This window comes from Haplochromis burtoni, unplaced genomic scaffold, assembly GCF_018398535.1.
Source record: "Haplochromis burtoni strain Fernald_Lab_line unplaced genomic scaffold, NCSU_Asbu1 Contig_500, whole genome shotgun sequence".
Lineage (NCBI taxonomy): Eukaryota > Metazoa > Chordata > Actinopteri > Cichliformes > Cichlidae > Haplochromis > Haplochromis burtoni.
This window is the reverse complement of record NW_024582861.1, coordinates 297,363-317,697: the sequence shown is the minus strand read 5'-3', so window position 1 is coordinate 317,697 and position 20,335 is coordinate 297,363. Positions and strand designations below refer to the sequence as shown.

Genomic DNA, 20,335 nt, shown 5'->3' with positions numbered 1-20,335 from the left:
AATGTATTAAACAGTATTGTAGGGGTGGCAAGACAATGTGAAGGGGACCAAATGAAAAAAACAACCACACGAGCCTTCAATTGTTTTCTAAGCTTTGAATATAGTCTCTTTTTTTCTGGTACAGCGGTTTTTCGTCATGCTCACCAGCAACACATCTAGAAATAACCACACGTGCCTCTCAACAAACCCCTCCTTAAATAGATGCTGGTCATACCATCACCAATAAAATGTAAAAGGTCTTCCCACCCACACAGCCCAGCTACAAAAACCTATACAGTGAAATACTGCGGTTATTTTGACACACCTCACAAATATCTGATTACAAAACACCCCCCAGCTAAACAATATCCCAACTAACTAAATCACTCCCCCCCTCAGCTCTCATCAGATGGTTCAACCCACTATCAGTGGGTGATTGGAGAACTCCATTCAGGTGAACATCATTAGGCCATAATCACGTGTGCACTCCATGACTAAGGCCTTCAGGAAGTTGACTTCAAGGGAGGGAGAGAGAGAGAGAGGTTAACGGACTTCAAAACAAAAGCATAACAAAATCAAAACTTCCTATCAGACACTGTGAGTGCATACATCACTTAGTGAGGGAGATGCTCCCAGCACCCTCACAAGTATAATAATAATAATGGATTGGATTTATATAGCGCTTTTCAAGGCACCCAAAGCGCTTTACAATGCCACTATTCATTCACTCTCACATTCACACACTGGTGGAGGCAGCTACAGTCAAAAATGAATCAAGGAATAATGATTACCCTGGGTACTTTATAGAAGGGACAAGAAGTATTAATAACATGAAGGAGATAGTAAATGGTTTTAATGAATTCTTCGTAAACATAGGGCCAAAACTGGCAGAAGAAATACAGGTTGATGGAACAGAAAGGGACACTGGTGAAAATATTGAAAGGAATAGAATAGTGTTGTAGTGCTATTTTGGGTTTTTTGTGGGGGTTTTTTCCATAACTTGTGAATCTGCAAATTTACACATTCTGTATTTTTCATATGAAAGAAACTATACTGTGGCGGGGCTTGCTTATTTCTTGTTTTTGATTTATGTATGTTTTGTTTTGTTTTGCTTTACTTTTGTTTCATAAGTTGTTTGTTTAATTTAAGACTAAAAGAAAATTAAATGAATGAGAGGTAAAACTTGAGGGGGTACAACATTAAAGTCAGGCTCAAGTCCTTGAAGGAGTATGTCCTTAATATGATAAGGTTTCAGGAAAAGTGGGTCTGGGCCACATGACAACAACCCAAAACATATATCACTCCTAGTGAAGAAGTACCTCCAGTGAACATTAGCAAACGGCCTGCACGAAGCAAATAGACTAAATGATTGACAATGATTATGGTCATGGAGGCTAGTATTTTTGGGAGTGGTAACTTTTTGTGAAATAATTTTGCTACTGTGCGCAAAGTAATCTGTTCTCCATGTACTTTGATTTAAGCCCACAATGGTCCAAATTGAACAAATCACGGTGTAAACCAGTCATTGATGCACCAACTTTTGCTGACCTACAGAAAATGGTTTTGTTTGTTTGTTTGGGGGAGGGGGAGGTTTCATTCTTATGGGAAAGCATTTTATTAGCAGAGCAGGTGGTGTTTTTTTAAATTACTGATTTAATCTAATAAGTGAACACAATGCTGCAGTCATTAGCGCCCTCATTTCACAGCAAGAACCTTCTAGACTCAAACCTTAACCAGGGCTTTGCTGTGTGGAGTTTGCATGCTGCCCCTTTGGGGATACTCTGACGTAATTAGTGAGACTAAATTGGCCCTATTGTGTACTCTGTGTCATACTCAGTGTCTGCTGCAATAGCCCTCCCCATAACTGGATAAGCAATTAAAAAAATTAAGCCAGAATGATCTCCCACCACCAGTATCATTTCCTGCACAGTCCTTCAATAACTGATGAATTTATTCCCTCAATGGCACTTTGACATCACCAAGCATTTTTAAATCCAGTGGCAAACCATATAAATAACAACAACAACAACAATAATAATAATAATAATAATAATAATAATAATAACACATGATAATGTACAAAATAAATGTGCATCTATATCACACAGACTGTACAAACTGTTATAAATATGGACAATGCAACTTAGCACAACCAGTTTACTTTTTTTCTTCTTTTAGCTGCTCCCTTTAGGAGTCACCACAGTAGATCATCTGCCTCCATTTCTGTCACACCAACCCTGCAAGTCCTCCTCACTACATCTATTAACTTTTACTGAGGTCTTCCTCCTCCATATTCAACATCTGTTGGCCAGTAGATCCACTGTCTTCTCTGTGCACATGTCCAAACCATGTGAACCTTGCCTTATTAACTCTGCCACCTTCAGTTCTGGCTCTTGTTATTTGTGTCTTTTTGTTAATTTCACCATCTCCAAACCAAACCAGATAATCTGAGTCACAGCAGATGACTCAGATCTCACCCTATTCTTGCACTGATTACTGTCACACCAGTCTTCTGCATATTCTCCTTTTTTACATCCATGAAATTTCTATGTGGTCTTGGCAGCTCCAACATTAAAATAAGACCCAGATTTCAATAACAACAATAATAACTGAGCTTATTATTATGTAAGCTTATGTAAACTCTCTTGCTTAAATAATTTGCTCTGGGATAAATAAAATATTCTGATTCTGATAATTATTGTTTTAGCCCATTTACAGACTTACAAGCACCTACGCATAATCCACCTAATCAAACCCATGTGCAGTCATAAACATATATAAACAATTCAATACTTAATTTACAGGAGAGTAAGAAAACATGAACTGATGAAACAATGCATTGTCCTCATACTTTTAATATTTGTTTCTAAATCTTATAAAAGAAGATATTTCCTCCATTATATTAAAAACATTGTTCAGTTTTAAGGTTGGACTCACTACACCCACACCTAGAGCTTTGTCTGGTGTAGCCAAGTGGTAGAAGGCTTCCACTTTGGTGGTCTCAGGATCTCATCTGTACTTTTTGCAGATTACGTGCCCTCCAGCTCGTACTGGGATTGTTTGCAGCTGAGTTTTACTCATTTGCCAAGACCCGTTATTCCTTCACATAAAAGCCAGCTGCCATTATGACCCGGTTATGGGCACTTCCTGGGTAGGGTGTTCTGGGCATACTCAACACTCATTGGAGGACAGCCCAATGATCATTTTTTGAATTGATTATCCCATATCTTGCTTATCTCTGCACCTTCATATCCTACATTTCATTTTTAACCACATAAGTGCTTCACTAATCACATGAAGGGGCTTATCTGGCTCTAACTGAAGATTTGTCCACACACTCATGCAATCTTGTGTATGCTCCACAGCAATGTACACAAGGCTTGGTACTTAAACTGCACACGGGCATAAAAGATCTCTTTTTGTTTATATATATTGGCATTTACAATGCAAAGACTTTTCATCTTAATTTTTTTATTTTAAAAAAAAATCTTTACAGATAAATAAATATCATGTTCTGTGCCAGATCAGTTGTGAATAATCTGGATTAATCAGGAAAACAGTTTGTCTCTTGAAATGAGTTAAACAGGAACAGCTGTATTTTAGAGGTTTCTGAACAAGTGAGCGTAATGTGTGGTCCACTGAACAGGAGCTGGAATGCTGTCGTATGAGACAATGTGTGACGAAACATTTCTCCCACTGAAAACGCTACATCCAGATGAACAGAATCAACCTTTTGGTATCCACTGCTTACTCTGACAATGCACCAGAGAAGTTTACTTTTTAAAGCATAGCACTGTATATGTATTTGGATTTAAAGTATAGATGATCCTCCTAATAAAGAGTCTTAGAGTTTCTGAATACCAGGTCAGTGTGGACCATTCTCAATATATGTAAAAACATGCAAGTTTCAAAGTGCATCTTTGAGATGCTCTGTGGTTTTTTATTTCTATGGTAAATGTTTGATCTAGTTAAAGATCAAACATGCATTCATACCTTCCTCTCAAATGGAACTAACGGTCACTGGTGAACTCAGAACAGTTACTATTTGGAAACTGATGTTAAAGGAATAGACAATTCTGACAATGACAAAGTCATTCACATCATTAAGGAATGTACTGCTTGAGTCATGGTCATTATCATGAGAATACTCGAGAATCAGAGAGCTCAATCAGCAGTCTCAAAGCATAAGTACTCGCTTCCCACAACTCCTTTCCTTTCTCTGATGGCTCTGTTGTCAGTCTACCAGCTGCAAAAGATGGAAAGTGCCCTCATGTTGTGGCTTGATGAAGAGCCTCCTCAAAGAGCATAATCCTTGAGGTCTGTGCAGTACATGGAAGTTGGCCTCTGGAGCCTTGCATATGATTGACTCTGCCATTGTGTGTCTTCAGCTGTCCTTCCAAGTGTGGTTTGACAGGTGAACATCCAATGACTGCTCATCTGTCAGACCCCCTATTGTAATGCCACCACTGGACTCTGGAGTGACAAATCACGCTTCTCTGTCTTGCAGTCTGGGGAATGAGTCTGGGTTTGGCGGTTGTCAAAAGATCGGTACTTGTGTAAAGTTTGGTGGAAGTGGGAATATGATGTAATGTTGTTTTCAGGAGCTGGCCTCGGCCCCTTAGTTCCAGTGAAGGGAATTCTTAATGCTTCAGCACACCTAGACACTTTGGACAGTTTCGTGCTCCCAACTTTGAGGGAACAGTTTGGGGATAGTGCCTGTATTCCAACATATAGACACGGATAAGCAGGTTTGATGTGGAAGAACTTGACTGGCCTGCACAGAATCCTTTGTGATGTTCAACAGCAGGTCAGATTTGCTGTTAGACCCCACTTCCAGTCTTTATGCTAAGTGAGGCTAATTATCTCCAGCTCATCTCGTCATGGCAGCCTATACGGTCAAAGTACCGGCCGATCATGCTCTAGATCTGTCTCTGCCTGTCCTCCTTATGAAAAAGCTCTTGCAAAGACATTGGTGGGAAATGTCCATCTAAGTGATAGTTATTTGGTATCCCGATGATGAACAGCCTTCTAGGAAGCTCGGTTTGACACACACAGACTATCCTTACCTTGGTCCAATAGTTCTCAAGTTCTGGGCAGCATTGTGCCCATTGTTGGCAATGCCGATCAAAGAATGCCTGCTGTTTTGGTGGGGAAGATATTCAAGAGAAGGCAGATTTAACAAAGTTATTACAAAGTAATGGCTTGATTTGGACCCACAGTGGTTAGTTTGTTTTACTCGTTATCTACTCACTCTTCACCAGATAAATTTTTATTTGTCTATACACCTACAATTTAGACAGTGCTAACCTCCTAAGCCCTAATCTAAGGCCCAATTGAATAACCTCTGTCTTATTTCATAAGACAAGCTAAATAATTAATAGCAGTGTAAATGGACTGAGTCTTATATAGCCCTTCTCTACTCTCCCGGAGTACTCAAAGCGCTGTAAACAACATGCCTCATTCACCCAGTCACAAGCACTTGCTTCTATACTCGAGTGCAATCTAACCAACATTCACACTCCTATTGGAGAGCAACTTGTGGTTAGTATCTTGCCCAAGGATATTTGGCATGTAGCCTGGGGAAGCCAAGGATCAAACCACCAGCCTTCCAGTCAGTGGCTGATCTGCTCTACCACCTGAGCTACAGCCACCCCGGTGGTAGTTGGTACTCCTTACTGTGTACTCCTGTCTTCTATATGGTCTAAGCCTGCAACAGAGAGGTTCTTTTCTATAGATGACCACCACCACCATCAGGATCACCAAACAAAACAAACAAAGAGGTTTAGGACAGAGACAGAACAACAAGCTGTTACTGTTTCAGCTGTTTCAAGCTGCACATATAATATAGTTCATGCAGTGAACACAGCCATTTGGTACAACCAAGTTATTTACAATTCCTAAATATTGAACCTACAGACTTCTGCTTGTAAATTTTACTTGATCCAGTTCTCTTCATTTTTATTTAAAGATTTTGTGTTTTCATAAATGTATTAGCAATACATCTCACAGTACTTGATTTAAATTATAAGCCAAAATAATTGAAAGCATTAAAAGAAACCCACTGCTATGTAAACGCGTAATATAGAAGAAGGATTATATTACTGTATTAATGTATTGTTACCTTAAACTTTGTAATGTTATACACAGTGATGCCAAAGCAACTTCAATAACAGTAAATACTGTTTTGTGTTCTGCAAGTCATACGGGTCAGCTGTTCCACACTTCAGTTTCATACGGTGGAACAGTTTGTAATGAAGCTTATGCGAAGTATAATAGCGAAGTTCTATGGTCTCACATCTGTCCGCTCCCTGGTGTTGCTGACTAAATCTAAGCTTGACATCACTTCCACTTTCCCACACTGTAAAGCTGTTTGTGACATCCCTGGTCTAGTCCAATCATCTTCTCCCGGCCTTTTTCAGGCCAATCAGCATTCGTGCCACATACTTTGAATCTGTCATTCTCCTTTGCAGATGCCTTCGTGCAGCCCACCCCCTCCTCATCACCGCCTCTCATCACTTAGGTTCCATCTAAGCCACTGTCTTCATCTCCACCACCAGCGTCTAGACTCTGGGGGGTCCTCCTCTAATCCCTATCACACCTGGGGTTCTGTTCCACTGAGTCAGGCCATTGGAGTCTAACCACCAAATATCTCTATCTTAATTCTCTACATCAATAAATCATGTTCATTCTTTCTAATGGCCTCTCCTTATTGAAATAATAAAGCCCTCCTCTGGATAAATTACACAGAACCTTTTGCACTGTGCCCATTGATTATATCAGAAAAATTAGCCCTTAAATCAAAAGCATATTGATTCTCCTTTATTCTCCTCTCATGCTGTTTTCAGAGCGAAACATATGTTGAAACCTGAATTTACACTGGATTATTTGGCTAGTAGGCCTTCCACTCCCTTCCTTACATTTCCCCTTCAGGTCTGCTGAATTTTGAGCTGCTAATATGTGCAGCTCTGGGCAGAATGCTGTTTATTTCTAAAGTGAACTGGCTCCATCTTTGTAAATAAATTATAGTGCATTATTAGTAGATCTCAGTGTGATATTGCAGAAAATTTGCAATATGCAGTATCACAATAATTTGCCCTGCCTGTTGTGATCCAATTGACCAACTCATTTCCTCCTCCCTAGGATATAAATGCAATAACAGTCACTGAACTGAACTGAATAATGCTAAAGCCTACAATACAAAAACAAACATTATTAATTGATTATAATTAACCTTAATATAGATTTATGTTCTTCAGGGCAGACAACATCTTAACAAGTAGGGTTTTTCAGCAGTTACAATTAACATTTACATGTTCTGCACTAAGTCATTTATTATGTTGATTGTTTTTCATAAATGAACTCAGGGACATCACAGTGAATTATGGCATTTTCGCCTCTCCTTTCATAAGGGATGAAAGGAAATGAATGAATAATAATAACAATAATAATAATTTTCAACTACTTTAACAGAATTTCCCAAATGAACCATTTGTTATCTTATCCTGTCTCATTGTTATTTCTACTAAAACAACTATAATTAAACGGAACATACATTCGTGTCCGTTTTTTAATATCATAGTATAATATCATTGTTTTGGAAATATACACAGAGATCCAAAGCACTGGGTAAAATAAATGATGTCGAACTTTATAGAACGAATATCTGAGCTCTTGAAAGAAAAACCACCACAACAAAAAAAAGTGACAGCCATTCAATCCTTCTCGGTCCATCCTCTGACCACTCATGCAGCGTGATGTGCGTGAATCACGACATACCATCATGTGGAGTGATGTAGGCAGAAGCCCACAGACTGTGATTCACTGTAAAGGAGGAGCCAGTTAAACAGCGTGGACTGTCGGAGAAGAGAGGAGGAGAGAAGAAAGCGAGCTGAGGGCTGTGAGACGACGAGTCGGCTGAAGCGACAGTGCGAGGTTTACCAGCTTTTTATTTCCTCGACGCTGTCATAAAGAAGCCTGTGAAGTGAAGGACTCTCAGGATGGAGCGGATGGAGTCAATGGAGCCGATCTCGGCATACTACACCACGGCTTACCCGGAGATCCAACCAGACAGTACTTACGGATCCAAAGAGACAACCGAGAGCCAGGCAATGACTCCACCACCTCCAACATATGACGAGGAGTTGGTGCACAAGGTACGACCATATGGTCATCATGATACAACAACAGGTTTCATAGCCAGGAGCACTTTTATGCACTTACTTGTACCATTTAAACGCTGCGCGTTTTTTTCACGTGATTTTGCTTCTTGTTTATTTCTTCATGTTTATTACTGGTGAAATGTGAGGAAACGTTTCTAAACCCCGCAGCATCCCGGTCCTTGACCGGATTTGCGCTCACGTGGTGCTGATTTACATTCAGATGCAATTTATAGTTGGTCTGTTTCCAGCCCTAATGTGTGTCAAATCACTTAATTCCTTCTGAGATGAGCTGTCAGCTTACAAGAAGGTCCCCCTTCACATATGAGCCGATTACTTCCTGCTGTCAGGGCAGGAAAGCTTTAAAAGAGGTCACTTTCTTTGAAAAAATGTCTTAACCAAACGCCAAATTCCCAAAGCAATCCTCACATTTAGGTGTTGATCACCAAAAAGTGCTGTAGAATAAAATTACATTTCAAACTCAAATTTTAGTTGACAAGTACACTTTCAGTTTCTCCTTACTGCGACCCAAAGCTCAAATAACTCATAAATACAAGAGTAAATACACTAATTTATTTCTGACACCTTAAATTCCATAACTCAAACACACTAAAATACACAAACACACTAAAATGTCAGAGTGAATGTGATCATGTTTTGACTGTTGTCACAAAAACTGTACAATATAGCCATTTGTCATTCAAAAAGCTTAATTGTGCTCGCAGCAAGCAGTTAAGGCTAAATCAGCTACATTAATGTCTGGATTTAAAGAGAACCACTGAATCCTTCCTGGTGCTCCCATTTGACCTCACTGTTGATGGAACAAAGATAAAAGAGGAGCTCCCTTTAGGCTTCAGTGAAATGTCACATTGTATTTCAGAGCTGTGTTGCAGAAACCATTTCCCTTCAGTCTGGAGGAGTCATGTCATTCAAATGGCATATCTTTCTTCTGATAAGCATCTGGCCTTCAGCCTACTATGTTCTAATTTCTCTCTTTTTAGATATAGCAACTGAGCAGAATTAGCACATCAATACTCTGATTCAACTGATAAGACATAAACTTTAAAATAAAACTATCCGGTAAAGTCAAAAATGTGTTCCCTTTAACTAGCTGCCTTTAATTGCCTTAGAAATTTATTATAATCTTGCTACTTATTTATTTATGTTTGCACTCATAAATGTCCCAGATCCTTGGTTTAGGTTCAGGGTTATTGGCAAGGTTAGGCATACACTTATGTTTAAGGTTATAAAGAGAGTCTCTGGGAAATTAAGAGAATCAAATTCACTTCATCTCTCTGAAGTCTAAAGGCATGTGTATGTGTCATCTTAGTGTGGAATGTGATTGGTTGGGACCAAAATGCAGACCCCAAAGGAAGGTAGAATTAAACATGAAATGAATTAGAGCAGGCCGGGCCCTGCCATTGACTGACCTAGGTGGAAGCACTGCTGCAGCACACAAAGCATTGATATCTCCACCAAGCTGGGTGCAGAGGAGGTGATGGACAGCATTACGGAGGACCAGGCTTACTCTTTGAAGATGGCGGGCTCAGACAAAGCCTATCTTTTAAATGCAATTCAGAGTTTCCTTACATAGACTTGGGCTGGGAAGCAGCCGATTATTGTTCAAACAACACAATTATAATTTGTGAAATTGAAAATGAAATAACTTTTTTATTTAATATATATTTAATATTTTTATTTTATGAAAAGTCTGGATGTACTTCTTTACCATTCTCATGCACACACATGCACATGTGGTCTGAGTCACTGCCATAACAAATACATTCTGTGCACTGCCAGCTATAAGACCTTATGCAGAAACGTTTGTGATTTTCCTAATAATTTCAAATGAATTTCAATCATAAAAAAGGTTGTGAATACTTGTGTAAAAAGATATTTTAAGTATTTAAGTTTTAATAAATTTACTCCCAAACACTCCAAAAACCATCATCACTGTCATGGGGTGGATTTTGTGTGTAGATTTACTCGGCATTGTTTGGCTGTAAAGGGCTAAGGAATGCAGTGAGAGTCTTCACAAAGATAGATGCAATTCTAACATGTGACTGTTATATCAGCTCACACATATACACACCACACACAGACTTGTAGTGTCAGGGAAGCAGGTGCACTGAAAGGGGTCATATTCTAAGAATACTCCGTGTTCTTTGCGTCTAAATCAAGAAGAGTAATTTCAAGTGAACTTGAAAAAGTCAGTCTTGCCTTTTTGCCCTTCCTTTGCCAATATAAATAATAAAGGGACTAATAAAGATTTATCCTATCTTTTGTACTCACTCTTCTCAGGCTTTCACTCTGCCTTACCTTTTCCTCCCAGGAGGAGTTCTAATTACACAACAAAAAAGGCTCTTTTTAAGAGCTCGTTGGTGAGGCCAGTACTTACTCATGAAGCTGAAATGGTTACAGTTGGTTTGTGGATTCCGTTCTGTTATTAATTCTCCCTTCAATACTCACAGTTGTCCCAGGTGACATTTTTAATAAAGTCAACCTAATACTGCTTTTGTAATATTTTTGGAAAGATTAGCTTAGAGACATCTTTACAGACAGAGTGGTTTTGTATTTTTTATTACTGCCAATATTTCACATTAATACCCACAAAAACATTGCATTCTTTTGTATCTCTCAGTGGTTTCCTGTTTTTTCCATTCTCTCCATGGCCCTCATCCAAAAGACACATTTTTAAAGCTGCAAAGCACTTTTTTTCCTTTTTTTTTCTTTTTAAAAAAGTCTGTAAGTGTAGTAAAACCATGGTAGCTACCTGTCCACCACAAAAAAGCAGACATCACTATCAACTAACTGGTTGAGTGTTTAGCTAAATAGCAGCAGACCAAAACAGAACTAAAAAGATGGATACAGGACTTTAATTTGTCTAAAAAAACAAACACTTGGTCTTACAGATTGCAGGGCACATTGACTTTTAGTATTGGAAACAGTGACTTTATCGCCTGTTGTTCTGTGGTTTCAAACCCCAGCTGTGCAGTATATCAAAGCTTAAATCAGTGGCAATTTGGAAACTGTCAAGCTAAATTACATTCTGGTCAATACTGCACATGCTCCAGGAAGAGAAAAGTGACATTTCAGAGAACTGTATCACTCTAAATTCACCCCATCCCCTAATGCTGTTACTCCAACGACTTGTAAAAAGACATCCCATGCTTATTGCCTCAGTAACCTCCACAGAAGCTCATACTGAGGCTAGAAAGGAAATTTGCAGGCACTTAGCAATCTGCCTGTGAACCACAGAGATGAGAGAAATCTAATTCTTCTTTCTCTCGCGCACTACAACACATATACACAATATACATCATCAGTGTGTAATTCCCAAACATCTGTGGTGCATTCGCCTAATTACCTCCTGTCTCTAGAGGGGTTTCATGAGACAGTCTCACTTCTCGGCTAACTACAATTTAGTAGCATCACCACATGTACGTGTGTAGTGAGTACAATGAGTATGTTTTTTTTTTCTCAGCACTAATTCCATCTTCACATGTACACATGGAGGCATTATGTTACACACTCTCAGTTATGTCCAGTAAAGAGGAAAGTGATACACCTGAATCACAGCAGGATCAGATCAAAATATTTAAATAAATTAATGCCTTCAGATTTAGATGCAGTCAGTGGCTTATGTGATCACAGACTGCATGTAAAAGACAGATGTATCTTCCACATCCCAAAAAGTTAATTCTGTTCATCTGGACGTGGCGTTTTCAGTGGGAGAAACATTTCCTCACTCATCCAAGTGACTTCTTCAGTCTCAGCTGACTGCAGGTTTCCCCAACATTATAAACAGTACATGTGCATAATGACCGAAACTAGAATCAATGGTGAAAAATGGACTGTCAGGTCAGTTTCTTGATCGTTAATGTGATCAACAACCACTGATCAAAGACCATTGATTAATGGCCATGAGTACCATTCGCAGAGAGTTGGGGAATGGCTGCAATCACAGCATTATAAGATGGTCAAAGATGTACCCTTAGGCCCTCTCTTCAATTCAGAGATATCTGTATCTGTGGGGATGGTGTTCGCTCTGCGTTGTACCATCCTGATGACACCCAGTTTGTGCTTCAGTGGATGAAGCAGAAGCACAAGCCTTAAATAATGATCCGTAAGCGTAGGTTTATGGTACACATCAACTTTCAAATATCCCCATTACTGATGGAAATCTCACAGTCTAAGAAGGCTAACCTGTCATTTTTCATATCATCTGTGGTGAGCTTGAAATAATTTTTCTACTGAGTTAATGTGATCAGTGAAATGTGGTATATCCAGTACACCACTTCCTATGTCCCTACGAAGTAATGTACTGGCAGATGTTATAAAGTTTAACCTGCGGTCTTACCAACAGCCATCAGGAGTAGACTTCCACTCTTTAGAAAAAGAGCCCTAATCAGGCACCAACTGGGTACCTGGTTATCAGCACCTGGAGTACCAGAAACTCAAAATAAGAGTCAATAGCAGAATAATCTGTTTGACGTTGGCAGAGAAGATTTGGTTTTTGATGTACACAACCCACACACTCAACTCTGCTACTCAACCTGCAAATGCATTTTTTGTGGCACTATTTAAGGAGAAATAAACAGATTTTTCAAAGCAATTTATTGCCTAAAAGCATTATTACATCAAAGTAAAACCAGATACAATTTTCCTTAGGTTTATGCTGTGAGTTTTACTGTGCGGCTCCCCACCTTTCAGCACACAGTAAACTGGAAAAGCAGAATACGTGTAAAGCCTCTCTGTACAAGGTGTATTTCAAAGGAAGAATAAGGAAGTGAATTTGCTGGTGACACCTGAGTAAAGCTGATATGAAAATTCACTGGATGACTGTTGAGGCAGTATCCATATTTAATCCAGCACACTGGGATGTAACTCTTTTCTAAAAATCCTCCATATGCTGAAATCAAATGAGGCTACAAAAGCTGCTTTAGCTTCTCAGCTCTAATCCTTTCCTCCATTCCCCCCACTTCTTTTATTTATCCCTGATCATTCATAAAGCCTTGAGGCAAAATTGAGTTCAACCACTGCCTGGTTTATCTGATGAGTGTCATGCCTTCACTTTTTTCTTGATTTGTCTTGGTTCTTTACAAACTGCTCATCATCAGATCAAGTTCAAGTTCAAGAACTTTATGCATTCTATCCCAATTTATGAACCTTTTTCTATTAGTTTAGCATGCCAGAAAAGTCACCTGCTATTAAGAAAGCAGCACTGAAAAACTCAGCGCTTTAACCCCTGGGCCATTTGTCATTCAGTGCAATTTTAAGGCAGGCCTACTTGTGCATATCTGACCAAGAGCGATAATCACATTTACTGTCTTTTCACACAATATTTGGCCACAATGACAATGAGTACTCCTGAGTTTTATCAAGACAGGACTGGTTGAAAGTTTTGTTGCCTTTTTAAGACCACTTTATTACATTTCCATGGTTACTATTACTAGACATCAAGTGAAGACCACTTCTGACAGCACATCTGCATTTGAATCATAAAGCAACTGTAGTGGATGCTCCAGCCCAGTAGCTCTTCTAGTATTCTACCCCAGTGATTAACGGCCACTGCAGCTAATTAGTGCATAAAATACATTACTGAATGTGTATTAAGGTGAAATCTAAGAGTGTGAAGATGAAGGTTCTTTCATGGGAGTTAATGAATGGAAGTCTATTTTTTATGCCTAACTTTCTTTCTATAAACATAATTAAGATTTTTATTGTCTCAACCTGCCACTCTATAAAATGCATTTGGGTGTAAATGAAGAACTACCCTGGTGCCACAGAGAGGAAAGAATGTGAATTTGGCAAAGAACAAAGATTGGCATTGATTTCGGCACTGAGTTTCTTAAAGATGGCATTTCCTTTGCCTTGCAAAGGGTTACCAAAATATTTACATATATTTTATTCAAAACTTATATGTAGCCAATATACCCTAACCTATGCTTAAAAAATTTAGGTTTAGCCTTTTGCAATTTTTAAAGCTTTCAAGAACAAACGTTCAAACACAGGTCTTTTCATTGCCTGTCTTTACAATCTACAATCCTTCTTTTAGTTGTCTCTTCCTAAACATGACCACATAATGATTGAAGAAATCCATCATTCTTGTGGCTTAATGCATTATTTACTGCATTTTTCTTCTGGCAATAATATTTATAATATATTTCACTACAGGATAAAATGTAGTCATTTGGCTGTCACAAGATAAAAGCCACATAGCCTGCATCAAAACTCCCAGATCACTCCTTGAAGAGAGCAGAGAACAGCTTGACTGTGTCGCACTTACTTAATCTGCCACAGTTAAAGGACACTTTGTGGGTGTGGAGGTGGTGGGTACCCTGGTGTGACTGAAATTAAAGCGCAGTAGACAATGAAATATTGACTGATGGTCCTGGTGACTAAGTTGGATGTGTGAATGCTGCCTTTCATTGATTTCATTGTCTTGAAGGTTATCTCCTCTGGCTTGTGAGTCATGCGGTAATAGTGGTACACTGCCAGGCTCTTAGAAAAGAAAATGTCGGTGCTGCTTGGAAACAGAAATGTCGACCATGACACAGATGTTGACTCACAACTGAAAATTATGAAATGATTGCAAGCATTCAACCATAAAGAGATTTTCAAGGCCAATTGAGACTGCAGCCAGGCTACTTCCTGCTGCTCCCGTATCACTAGGGGTCACCACAGCTTACACTGTGCCTCTACCATATACTTAGACCATATATAGGCTATAGAGGTAAGAAATTTAACTGTGGGATTTTATGTGTTTTCCTACAGACAATCCTGGTTGGGGACAGTGGTGTGGGGAAGACATCTCTGCTGGTGCAGTTTGATCAGGGCAAGTTCATCCCTGGCTCATTCTCTGCCACAGTGGGCATCGGATTCACAGTGAGTGCATGGAACAATTTTTTTTTTTTAATGAAATTGGACTGGCTTTTATTTATCCATGGTTTTAGATTTGCCTCTGGCATTTCAGACATTAGCAGTGTGAGAGGAGGCAACCTAAGTGTCATTGTGTGAGAGGTGGGGTACACCTTGGACAGGTCACCAGTCTGTCTCAGTTTTATATATATATGCAGATTATACAACTTATATGTATAATCTGCAAATAAATACTTTCCATCCTCTTTAGAGTTTGCTCATTTTGATAAAAAGCTGATGATTCACATTTGCCACTCAGTGCCATTAAAATCAATGCAGAAGAGGGGTTGTAATGAGCACAGGCAGTAGCTAGTGTGACGTCACTCACTGGTTCTTATTATCAAGCCTCAAGATGACCCTTTCTGTCTTGGTGTTTTGAAACCAGATGTGATGAGAAAGGGATGGTTCTCATTGGCTAATGACTTGTGATTGAAAAGTAATTCACCGGGAGTATCCTCCTTTGTGAAACTTATCACTTGATTGATGAAAATTTACAAAATGGGCCAAGCAGATTATTCAATATAGGACGTCAGGGCCAGGGAAACATTTCCTTACAGTCATTGGACTTACATGTGTTTTTGCACCTACATGTTTCACTTTCCAAGCCTTAAAGCTACATCTATCTTTAATACTATCTACATTAATGACATGAGAATGTAATTAGAACCACCCCGCTGAAAGCTTAAATGGTGAAATTTAGAAATATTTTTTAAAACAATTCTGAAGTTTGCAACGATTTAATATAGTATTAAATGAAGCAAGTGGGAGGGTTTTCTTTCCCATAAGTTTTTATACGTTGTGACTTCTTTTTGCAACATGAGTCACCGCCTGCTGACCATTAAAAGGAATGGAGGTTTGAGGTAGTTGTACATTGCTTCTCTCACTAAACATATATTTCAAAATCTGAAGAAATAAAGCCACAACTATCGACAAACATAGATAACTTGTCTTTGTACTTTGCATTTTTAATTTGTTCTACTAGCTGCTTGTACTGTTCTTCTGTTTCTACCTCTCTCAGAATAAAGTGGTGACTGTGGATAACGTAAAGGTCAAACTGCAGGTCAGTAAGTAAATCAGTTCCAGTGCAAAGTTGATGTGCTTACACAATAGCACTCTATTTTTAGAGTAGTGGCTGGTTTCCTCTTGGGCATCACCATTATAAGTGAAAATAAGAAGTAGCCAAGTGGAAACAGGCCAGTTCTTTTCTGTTTCAGATATGGGACACAGCAGGACAGGAAAGGTTCAGAAGCGTGACACATGCGTATTACAGAGATGCACACGGTGAGGCGATACAAACCCTAATCCATATCACAGCATCACAGGTGTTACATTGGCACTCAATTTTTGTTGGTTCTCTTTCCAAAGCTTTGCTCCTTTTGTATGACATCACCAGCAAGTCATCTTTTGACAACATTAGGGTAAGTCTGTGTTTGCACCCTGGGAAAATATGAAAATGTGCTACAGTTAAAGATTTATTTATGAGTGTGTTTGTATGTCTCTTGCTTCAGGCTTGGTTAACAGAGATCCACGAGTATGCACAGAGCAATGTAGTCATCATGTTGCTGGGCAACAAGGTAAGAGGAAATTGTTTGAGAAGCTTAGCATGTGGAGCAAAAAGTGCAAAAGAAGGATATGATCTGTGCTGAAGACAGAGCAGTTTCTGGATCAGGGCATTTTGTAAAGATAATGTAAACGAGTTATAAAAGAGTTAGAGCAAAGTGATAGTGCTGCTTTGGGTTCAAGTGTCGGGTTTAAGTATATGTAACAATATGAATGCAATGATAAAAATGTGAGTGGCGCCACATCGTAGGTAGCTTAGTAATAATAACATTTTTAAAAGCTATATATAACATATATGATGCTGTATCACATTTTGTTATATATTAAATTTACAAGTCCTCACAAAAAAACAGTGTAAATTTAATCAAATGTACAGTCGCTGCACTACTTCAATCACTATGCGTGTATAAAAGTATCTGAACTACCAGCAAACTACTACAAACGTGTTAGATTACTAGTTTTATTACATGATCTACTCTTCAACATTGAATAGTGGTAGCAAACACTGAAAATTCCACAAGATATGTTTTCCTTTATAAATATCCTGATTGATCTTGTATATTATGAAGTCTAAAAATGTAAATACTCATACCTGTGCATGGTTTTGTTCAGCTTTAAAAAAAAATAGCTGTATCAAGATGTACATTGTTTTTTTTTTTACTTAATAGTTTAAATGTGTTTATTTTTCTGCACCAAGTCTTTCCTAAAATCCTAAACTAATGTGTGTTTATTAGGCCGACATGAGCAGTGACCGAGCGATCAGGAGAGATGAAGGAGAGAGGCTGGCCAGAGTGAGTATTTCATTTATTTCCATAAAAACACAACTGATAGCGTTTAATTTGCTACTTAATGTGTTGTGCTCTCTTTGTGTGTTCAGGAGTACTCAGTTCCTTTCATGGAGACAAGTGCCAAGACAGGGGTCAATGTAGATCTGGCCTTCACTGCTGTGGCCAAGTATGACACAGACGCCACACAGTAGCTTTTGAACAGTCCATAAACTATAGATGTGTATGATCTGAAATGGTCCTTGTTTGAGCCAACAAGAAGTCATGTAATAGGACTAAACAAAGATAAATTATTATCATTTGCTTTTCTTCTTCTGTATCTATCTGCCACTAATTTCATTTTCATATGACAGCAGCAAAGTTGTTACTACTGAATTTGAGATTGTTTTTTCACATCGCTCAATTTTATCTCACATCTTTGCTGAACATAGTATATATTTTCAGAAAATTCCAGGATTCATTATAAAGAAATGTTTCAATTCCCTTAGTACTATATAATTTAACATATTTATTGCAAGGGATTTATTCTTAAGTAGTCCACTACTATTTTCATGATGCTATCTGTGTTTTCTTACCACAATCCTCTGCAGTAGAATAATTCTATCAATATCAGTGTTATCTTCTAAAATATGCCTTGTTCTGTTCTTCAGGGAGTTGAAGCATCGGGCCATCCAGCATCCCAGTGAACCCAAGTTCCAGATTCATGAATATATTGAGGCACAGAAGGAGAAGTCAGGTTGCTGCAGCTACTTTTAAAACTTATCTCCCAACTTTTCCTCCTCCCATAGCTCTGGGCGAACAGACTGTCAGAGACACATTACTGAGTGGGAGGAAGCCCTGTATCTCACTGCTGCTCACAAAATGTTACACTGCCATTCATTCAAGACTAAAAGCCAAACGTACATCAGTGGATTAACCATGCTACAGACCCACACAAATTTTCTTTAGCTGAATACCTCCAACTCTCCAGACGTCAGTTTGCACTACTGATGCTTTCTAAAGTACATTCAAGGAAAGAGTAGTTATTTATTTGATAGGTTACAAAATATTCCCTCAGGAATTTTTTTTTAACTTAGATGATCAATATTAGTCTCTTGTATTTGTTTTTTTTTTTAATGCAATTGCAGTCAAGAGTTAGTAAATCTGGAGGCAGGAGCAAACAGCTAGCCTGACCTTGTCACAAACCACCTACAACTCCATAACATAGTTTTCTCATTTGTTTAACATGAACCATGCTAACAGACAGTGTACCCTAGCCTGTTAGCATGAGAACTTTTACTAATTTTGATTAAGTGCAGTGCAACCGATGCTAAAGGAGCCTTTCATTTAGAGAATATTTGTTATAATCCAATTAAAAACCTTTTCATGACATTTACATGCATCTTCTATTTTTAAAATTGTATTTATTTATTTATTTGTAAGTAATTATAATAAATTATAATTATCTATATAAAATGTATTTTCTCTTGGTGAAGTTATATGATTCATGTGTCTTTGGAACAGTTATTTCTGTTAATATTTTCTGTTGTTTCCTCACATGTGGACAGTAAGGTGCTAGGCTGGTTAGCACTTTTGCCTCACAACAACAAGGTTACTGGTTTAAGCCCTGGTTGGGATCATTGTGTGTAGAGTTTGCATGTTCTCCCTGTGCCTGTGATGATTTTTCTCATGCATATTGGGTTAACTGGTGTTTCTAAATGAACTGTAGACCGTATGTAAGGAACTTAAACTACTTGGAGCATGTAGAATAAACATTGGCATGCAGAGCAATGCATCTGTGAACTGTGTCTCTGGGAGAAGGATTACTGTGAAGCGCGAACATTCGATACTAAGTACTTGAGTTGTTGTCTGTTATTTAAGGAAGCGTTATGTACATACAGCATGAGTTGTATAATTTTATATGGTGTTATACTGTGCAAAAGTCTTGGGTCACCCTTGTAATAGTTGCAGCATCTCTTGGGGGGGGGGGGGGGGTGTCAAACCAAGTGCTCCATTGTCTGTTTTTCTATCCAGGTGTGCTTTTATTGTACATAAAGTGTGTTTGGGATCATTGTCATGCTGAAGAATTAGGCCATTATCAATCTGCTGCTTGCCCGATGGTATTGAATGCTAGTTCAAATTCTGACCATACTTATCTGCATCCGTAATTTGATCAAGTTTTGACAATATCCCCAACATCACTGGGTGAAACACAGCCCCAAACCATGAAAAGGTCTCCACTTACAGATGGCTGTTGAAACTCAACCTCTACTGGCAACTCATTGAGCCAAATTTGGATTTATCACTGCATAAGACCTGTTAGCACTGATTTTCACTCAAGTTCTTGTGTAATTTGGCACAGGTAAGCCTTTTCTCTCTGTTCCCATTCCTTAACAAGAGCCTCTTGACAGCCATCTTTCCACTGAGACCATTTCAGCACTGTAAGATCTAATGAGATGACAGTATTTAAAAAAATTATGCAAACTCGTTGCCTTAGAGAAACTAATTACAGTTCATTTAAGATATACGCAGTACTTTGAATAATCGGATTTTTCTAAGAATGAATTACTGAAAAAGTCAACTGATGAATATGTCAGTTGAAATAAATAATTCGTTTTTAGCACTTTATATAGTTTGTTTTTGCTCTACAGGCCAATTAAAAGCTCAGTTGCACATGCACGCTGAACATGCATTTGAAAGTGCCTCCATTTTTATTTTTGTATAAGAATACACTAATATGAACAGTAAATTTGGGTAATCAGTTTTTAAATGCTCAGGGCTGAATTTAGATCCTCCAACAGATATTTTCACATCAATGCATTAAAGCTGCATTACATTTTTTGGTTCCTCTGAAGAGGAAAACAAACTGTTTTCATTCATCTCCTGGTAGTATCTTAATGCTACACTGTGTTATTTGCTAACGCTGTAAGAGACATTCTGTACAGAGCATACAGG

General features: G+C 38.5%; 1 protein-coding gene across 1 annotated transcript; it reads left to right on the top strand.

Annotated features, from left to right (window-relative positions):
• Window positions 1–7,757: 7,757 nt before the first annotated feature.
• LOC102293556 (ras-related protein Rab-37) lies at window positions 7,758–19,183 on the top strand. The gene is made up of 9 exons (XM_005946884.3): window positions 7,758–8,132; window positions 14,913–15,023; window positions 16,075–16,116; window positions 16,271–16,337; window positions 16,422–16,474; window positions 16,565–16,630; window positions 17,351–17,407; window positions 17,494–17,570; window positions 18,052–19,183. The coding sequence occupies exons 1-9, from the start codon at window positions 7,977–7,979 to the stop codon at window positions 18,155–18,157; spliced, it is 735 nt and encodes a 244-aa protein (XP_005946946.1). The 5' UTR covers window positions 7,758–7,976; the 3' UTR covers window positions 18,158–19,183.
• Window positions 19,184–20,335: the final 1,152 nt, after the last annotated feature.